Here is an 8,633-nt window from a genome sequence, read left to right on the forward strand (position 1 = left end):
CAGACTATGGAGAAAATGTCACTGCGACAAGAAATCAAAGGATTGCTAAAGTCTACCGAGTCAAGGGTGGGGCGGGGGGTGGGGGGTTAAGAGTGGCTAGCAGACACTGCAAAGCCTCCTGCATGGAGAAGTACCTGCAGAAAAGACATCAAAGTCACCTCCTTGTAGAAAGAAGTGAGGGAAGGTGACTTCGACTACAAGAACTACCTCTGAGTCAACCTTTCTGCGAAGCAAAAGAAGGAAGAAACACTGCAAGCGAGAACGACATTCCATGTGGTCTAACATGACCAACTTTGGGAGACTGGGCTGAAGAAGCTATCATGCAGCACTAATAAAAATAAAGACCTGATTTCGATGAATGGACCGAACAATTTGAACTACGCAATTTCTCAAAGAAGTTTGTTACCAGATTTTTCAAAGAAAGAAGTTTCTCACCAGATTTTGTCTTGGGGGTTTGAAAGAGTGAGAAGCCGGCAAAATCTGAATATCTTAATTACTGTAGAAACAGAAACAAAGTTATGTAAATAACTGTTTGCACATCTCCCTTGATAAGATTCTTATCTACAGTATAAACAGACTTTGCTTACTTTATTAAAGTATAAACATATTTCGCTTACTTTAAGAATTCATACAAGTTGCAGCTGACAAAAAACTTACACTTGTAACTGAAGGAGTACTTATGTTAGAAACAAATCACATAATTTCATTTACCTTATATTTTCGTTATTTTTCACAACTACTCACTATTATTAGTAAATAAACTTTGAATATTACTCAACTGACGTCTTCTGACGGTGACCTAATTAAGCAAAATCCAACGTTGTCAACTTGTCACTGTCAGCACTTGTGCTGTAGTGTGTTTGAGAGTCGTTTGCAGCACTACGTGCGCATACAGTACATTTAATGCATAACCATAAATCTGGGCCCGTCTCACTTGCTATTAATAATTTGGTCAAATATTTGTTTCTTCTTATGCGATTGCTTTCGATCAAACGAGCATATTAATTTATGATTTGGCACTTTTCTTCCATTTTCAAGGCGAAAGTGTTTTGTACCAGAACAACATACAAGCATTGTCAGTGCAGATTAATGCAGAAGGGGAAGAACAGTACTGACAATAATGCAGCACTCGACAAAATTATCCATAGTTTTATGTAATGAAAAAATGGGCAATGGATGCATGTGAAACAAATGAAGTGTGATCATATACAGTACCTAAAAAATTGTGTAGGAATAAAGTTAAGGTACGTCTCTGATGCTGACTTTTTTTTTTTTTGGTACCTCTCTGATGCTGACTTTTTTTTTTACTTTCATTTAGTCGATACCGAATAGAAGCTTAAACAGCGGTGACGGGTTTATAGCTTCAACGTTGATGCTTGCAACCGTTTATAAAAAAAAACTATTTCAGTAACTATAATTTCATAAAGACTTGGATGATAATCACCCCAACTCTATGATCATCAATGCTATGAAAGAAAACGGAACATTTGCGCCCCAAAACTTTTATTATAAAGGATAACTATATTAAACAAGTAAAAAATCCGTCGAACTTTCTTCGGCGCAATCGAGTTTTCTGTACAGGTGCTACAGCATATAATCATGGCCACCGAAAATAGATCTACCTTTCAGTGGTCTCGGTATAATGCTGTGTGAGTCGCGGCCCATGAAACTTTAACCATGGCCCGGTGGTAGCCTGTCCTATATCGTTGCCAAAAGCACGATTGTGGCTAAATTTAATCTTAAACAGAATAAAAATTACTGATTCTTGAAGGCTGCAATTTGGTATGTTTGATGATCGGAGGGTGGATGATCAGCATACCAATTTGCAGCCCTCTAGCCTCAGTAATTTTAAGATCTGAAGGCGGACAGAAAAAGTGCGGACGGACAGACAAAGCCGGCACAATAGTTTTTACAGAAAACTAAAAATACCTGTTTGACCCCTTTCTAAAACATTTTCTCTTTGTGCGATTACCTACCTAACTATTAAAGAGACGCTGAAATTCTCAGGAGTGAATTTCCTCCTATCATTCAAAAGTGACAATAATTTACAACACACGAATTGCGCAGGTCTATCTTAAAAGATTCAATTTTAGTGCTGTCAATACAGACATTAATTCAGCTGAAATGCCTTGTGCCCGAGTGGGTAATTAATGGACACTTACTGAGCAGAATCACTGCAATGCATTTTTTTTTACAACCGTGCCTTTCTCAGTTTTACCATATATCAACTGATCAAAACCTTTCAAGGGTTCCAGTGCCAAAGGCTAAAATGAACCTCTTCGTAAATGGACCTCATGGGGTTGGCCTTCTGTGTAGCACACTTTCTGCGTGTGCCTTTCTTCTGGCAAGAATTACATTGCCTCTGTGATCTTATACTTAGCGGGGTGATTATCTAAAGCAAAACAGTAGTGACACGTTCATCTTGCTTGCTTCATGTTGAGTGAAATCACATTTTCTCTGCAAATGTGGTGCAGTTAATGGTAATATGAAAAGTAAATTTCTCATTTTATCAAGCACAGGTTACTTCCACCTGATTGCCATTCATTTCAGGTACTTAGTGCACAATACATAAATGACACCATTAGTATTATTGACTGTAATGAAATTCAGCAGTTAATCAAAAAGTTCCCTCATAGCCACATGCCCATGCATCACTCGCGTGACTGTCGCGTCACCACCATTAGGTATCAACCATGTGGGTAACGGGTCACCTACAGCTACTATGCAGTTATAGGCCACATTAAACTGGGTCAGAACCCTCTAATAAGACAACTGTTTATCCGCATTATGTGTATGAGTTTCCTAATGTTCTAGTGTTAAGACCAAATAAATATTTCCTCAACAATTCTAATCAAAATTTTAAGTAGAAACAAAATATTAAACAGTTTCAATTAAAATTTTTGGTGGGAATGAAGAAATCTTCACAAGCATTAAAAGAAATTTTATGGGAAAACAAAAAAATGCAAAACAATTTGTCTACTTGAAGTTTTTCCCACCAGTTCACTAAATGTAGTCATAAATCCCATTTTACAATTGACACATCACCTTCACTGCAGGCTGGAGACCTTATATATATATAATAAAAACAGGCAAATCAGTCTCTTAGTTTGTAAAAATAATTAAAATACAAATCTTCCAGCCTCTTACAATTTGTGAATGCTGGGTGGCAGCCATAATGCTGAGGATTTGGTTTCCTTTATTAACATTTTAATAACATACACACATGCACAAGACTAATATCAAGAAATTTAGTTAAGCAGCAACCGTTATGGCAGGTTAAAGGGGAGACCAGTCAGGTAGGAAAAAGTATCATTGGCAGCTTAGGTTAGGAAAGGCTAACTTATTACATATTCCTATATATTGCTCTAAAGTTCACAGTGCACTTGGTCAAAAGTTATGTTTGGGGGGTTTGAGCTACCCCGCAGGTAGGGCAGGAACCAGTACCCTAAGGTAGGTTATGTTAGGGGAAGTTACATAAGGAATCATCTTATTTTAACAAAATAATACAGTCAGATCTTTGTATCAGAGGGTTCCATATCACCCAGCAATCAAACAAACCACAACCATGGCCTAGATCAGTTCTCTTGCTAGGGGAGAGGCAAGACTTTAACCTGGGTCAGGAAGGAACTGCAAGGTTTTTTTTCCTTTCTCATCCTCATTATTCTCATATGCTTCCCCCTCAGGTTAGGTTAAGGGGTCACTTGGTCAGCACTCTATATTAGGTTAGTTTAGGGAGGGTTAGGTTATCAAGTATTACTGTAATTGTCCTTGCTCATCATTTGTTTTATAACCGTTACTAATTGCAATCATGAATCAGTTTCAACAGCTTATCTTGTGATTTCTACACTTTTGATAATTCTGTTTGGTGTAATTCACTTGTTGCGGTTTCTCATCCATAACCCCCAATTTCTCATTGGATTCCCAGTTAACTGTGAAATACAGTGGTCTGGGGAAACACAATATCGAGTGAATTGCACAAACAATAATGACTAAGAGTGCATAAAAAACACGAGATACGCAGTCTGACATGCAAAAGCTATATGTATTGTGTGAGAAAATTGGGTAGTTTTTCGGAAAACTCCAGCCAGCCATTTCAGAACGGAAAACTCCAGCCAGCCATTTCAGAAAACTCAAGCTGGTCATTTTTGCATGAAAACCATTTTATGTTTTTCATGCAAAAATGGCTAGAAAATGATAGGGCACTAAAAGAACCCACAAATACCAACCTAACGTAACCTACGGGTGTTTCCTGGTTATAATTTTGCCGAATTAGCTATGGAGAAGGGTGGGGGGCAGGTATTGTCTTGCCTTATAAGTTGTAATTTTATTAATTATTTTTCCATGTTAGTAAGCATTTGCGAAGGTTTTGTAATGAGAAGAAAGTTTTTGTTTTGATGTGTTTTACCCAAGAAAAATGGAAATTATTATGTGGGCCGTGACGAGTCTTCCGAAAAATAACCAATATTTGTTAAAGATTCACCCTACCCTACCATCAAGGCATTATAAATTATAACTTGTCGTAGAAATGACACATTCAAGAACGAACCTGACAGTTACCACCATTTGTCATCAAGAAGACTAAACTTAGTTAACTGCGCTAACGATACTCTGAACCTACTGTAGGTCAAACATACATGTGCTTAGTCCAGCTACTGGTCAACAGTAACGATGGCTCTGGAAATTAGTCAACAATAAGGGTGACCTAACTTAAACTTGTCAGGGAGATGATGTAACAAAATCCCAAAAGGCGCAAGGATATTATTGCTTACCTTAGGCATCCTCTTCTTGTTCCAAATTAGGTAGTCGAAGTGGCAGCCCATCTTTTTTTTTTTTTTAGTAGAATGTCCCTGTTGCCCTACTGACCATCTCCATAACTTTGCCTATACTGAATAGAGGAGGGGGAGGACGAGGAGGAGGTCATCAATAAGTTTTCCGAGATTTATGCTGCCAAATGTGGGCCCCATTTCCTAAAACAAACTAGGCCTATGTAACATCACGCTTGCACATCCACACTTTACAATCAGGAATTTGTTTTTTTTCCGAGGCAAATCCTTGTTTCTGTCTAAAACTGAATAAACTGAATTTACATCCATGTGGCCAACAGGTTTTCTAAAAGGAAAGCATTATTACAGTGACTTTCCGGACTTGGCCTAGGTAACCTAGTGTAGTCTAGGCCTGTTTTCCAGTCCCAATACCATCTTGACCTGTTCTATATCCAGTAGGCCTAACACCACACACCCACAATTTACTCAGTCACTAGTTTTCAATAATTTATCAATCAAAGGGCGACAAATACACGGCAGTACACCAGTCTCAAACTGTACACTAGTGCACGCAAGTAGTCAACATACAGTCATGGAGACACGAGTCATGAGTCGCAACGCTATATTGTACTGTTAAATTTACTAACTCGCCTGTAAAACAATAATTTCATTATATCATTATTTTTTGCAGCTCAAGATATTGTGATTTCATAATTCAAAGAAAAACTCTTTAAAAAAAAAAAGATAACTAGGGGAGATTGGTCTAGTTGCGCATTCGTTACTATTGCTCTTTCCGAAAAAAATGGATCCCATTTGTGATTCTACTTCGCATGAATTATTATTCTTAAACCTTTAAATACTTCCTCTGTGGCCAATAGGCCTAATCAAATTTCCACATAAATCTTCACCTTTGTTTATTTTGGGGAAAATCTTCATGACCCCAACGTCAATTCCTTGCATGAAAGCAAACCGACATCACCTAATCAAAGTCAAAATTTTACATTCCGATCTTTGATATAAATGAAAGAAAGATCTTTTTATACGCCTGTCCAAAATAAACTTCAGACTAACCTTATGGCAACATACAATCAACAAAACGAACAACATACCGGAAAGAGAAACAACACACCAATTTATGATTTATTGCATCGGGTGATATGACGAAAATTTTGTTCGTTATATTTAAATTTCCAATAAAACTGATTTTAGAGATATCTGGGAATCATTGGTAAAAGATGCGAGGTCGTCAAAACAATAATCTTCTTTAAAAACAACTTGGAGGAATATTTCTGAGATCGAAATTTCTCAACCAAATTGTTTTACACGGCCTGCATTCACGGCTGAGCCCCATTTTTCCTCTCTGTTACTAATTTTTCTTCCAGCGTTAATTTTTTTCCTGCAACAGCGAGTTTTTACCCTGATGTTAATTTTTTCTGTTTATATTTACTATCAAGGTTAATTTTTCCCTTTGATGTTGAAGTTTTTTTTCGATGTCAACTATTTCTTTGATGTTGATTTTTTTTTAATCAGAATTTTTTTATATATTTTTATCCTGCTGATCTTTTAACGTTAATTTTTCTTCTTGAGTTTATCTTTTTTGAATGTTAATTTCTTACCTTAGCTGTTGATTTTCCTCCAGAATTAACAATTTTCCTATTTTCCCTCGAAAGTTAACTGTCCCGCCTCCGGTGTTAATATCCCCTTACCATGTGACTTAACTTCAGATGTTAATTTTTCCTCCGATGTTAAATTTTTCCTGTGATATTAGATTCCCCAAATGTTAATTATGACGCTCCTGCCTACGCTGGGCAAGGGGATTCGCAGCCTCGTCCTGAAAAAAGAATCCCAGAGCTAAACTAGACTGTCCATGTCGTCGATGATTGCAAAGGCTGCCGTCTCCCCGCTGTCCATTGCACCGTCCACGGTGCCGTACCGCGTGTCACTGGTGTGTTCCCCTGCCCAGTGGATGACCTGCAATGATCAGAGGTCAGAGGTCACGCACAATACTGCTTAATAGTTACAGTGTCATCAAATTTGCTAGGTAAGTTTGTGAAGTTCTTTTTCATAGAGGCAGGCATGATTTGCTTTCAGAAATTACACACACATTATATATATATATATATATATATATATATATATATATATATATATATATATTATATACATATATGTATATATATGTGTGTGTGTCAAGGTGTGTATGTGTGTGTGCAAGTAGTGTTTGTATGTAATTTTTGAATGCAAATATATATATATATATATATATATATATATATATAATGCAAATATATATATATATATATATATATATATATATATATATATATATATATATATATATATATTTGCATTAAAAATTACATACACACACATATACATGCAGAGACGTACAAACACTCACTTGCACACATTACATACACACACAGACACACACACATATACATATATATATATATATATATATATATATATATATATATATATATATATATATATATATATATATATATATATATATATATATATATATATATATATATATATATATATATATATATATATATATATTGTGTGTGTGTGCGTGTGTGTGTATTTCAACTCTACATATATATATACATACATACATACATACACATACATCGTTGCCTGTAGGGAGTAGTGGTAAGTACCGTATCCTGACCCTACATAAATTAGGATAAACACGTGGCAAAAGCAAGCTTCTTACTGTACAGTAGAATGTTGTTTACATTATTCTGGTGGAGGAAGCCTCCTCCTGCTAATTTGTCAAGTTCATACAACGCCTTGAATACTGGGGTATTTATATAAACGTTCAAAATCCTAACTGGAAAAGCTAACCTGCAATCTGCCCTTAATCCTAGACGCAACTTTTTAAGAAACACGAAATGATTCTAAATTTACTTTGGCGTTTTTCGAATTGGTGACTGGTTGAGCCAAGGGTGCTCTGGACTTCAGACCTGCTTTATCTCCTTTGACTGGAATGTAAGAATTGTAGGAACCTCTCATCCAGATGTTCTGTCCCCACTTGCTCCTGGAAAGACGAACGAGGGATGGCGTTAGGGAACTGTATAGCTAGATTCTAGCCTCGAAATGACAGCACAGATGCTCTAGTCAACAAAGCTACACACAAAGAAGAAATATAAGTATTCTCGAACAGGCCAGCAAGACTTACCTTAAAATTAAAGTCGTTTTTGGAACTCCTTACGCAGTAGCTCTAGGCTATTCAGTCACTGGTGGGAAAACTTGACTGACTGCGATTGGAAAAAAGTATCGAAAACAAGTCTTACCTCCTGAAAAAGGCAGGCTCTGGAACATCTTGTTTAGTGACTCGACGGAGGTGCTCGAGGAGATGTTGTTTGACGACTTCACTCGGCAAATTCTCCATTTTCCGCGCCTTGTCTCCTGTCACAAATGCCTGTATCATTTTCTTCTGCTGGTGGATGCTCAGAAACTCCATGATGCCGTACAGCCACGACTGAAAGATGGACAACGTCGTTCGGTAATGCCACATTGGACGAAGTTTTATTAAAAGTCGCCTGACTGAATTACGAAGGTGAGCTATGTTAACTTTTGCCATTAGATTGAATTTTTTTTATAGATTTATTGGTTCGTATGTTAGGCCTCCTCCTTTTCACACCCTACCACGCTTACTATGCCTTAGGGCAAATGCCCGTGCTGGCATAAACTCTTTAATCTAAACTTACCATCCGGTAACACAACCTAGGCCAGTAGTTTTGCGGATCTGCAATGATGTTAAAATCCTACGACCAGATATGGGGAAAAAAGTCCACATTTACCTTTTCAGAAGGAAGTTCAAACTTGTTGAAGATGATGTTTAGAAAAATGTCCAGG

At 36.9% G+C, this 8,633-nt stretch overlaps 1 protein-coding gene across 1 annotated transcript; it reads right to left on the minus strand.

Annotated features, from left to right (window-relative positions):
- Window positions 1-6,274: 6,274 nt before the first annotated feature.
- On the minus strand, window positions 6,275-8,614 carry LOC136842122 (spermine oxidase-like). Its single transcript, XM_067109491.1, has 4 exons — window positions 8,579-8,614; window positions 8,069-8,256; window positions 7,683-7,812; window positions 6,275-6,734 (listed from the first exon to the last, which is right to left on the minus strand). Exons 2-4 carry the CDS (start codon window positions 8,236-8,238, stop codon window positions 6,615-6,617), a joined length of 420 nt encoding a protein of 139 aa, XP_066965592.1. The 5' UTR covers window positions 8,239-8,256; window positions 8,579-8,614; the 3' UTR covers window positions 6,275-6,614.
- Window positions 8,615-8,633: the final 19 nt, after the last annotated feature.

This window comes from Macrobrachium rosenbergii, chromosome 9 (assembly GCF_040412425.1).
Source record: "Macrobrachium rosenbergii isolate ZJJX-2024 chromosome 9, ASM4041242v1, whole genome shotgun sequence".
NCBI classification, from domain to species: Eukaryota; Metazoa; Arthropoda; class Malacostraca; order Decapoda; family Palaemonidae; genus Macrobrachium; species Macrobrachium rosenbergii.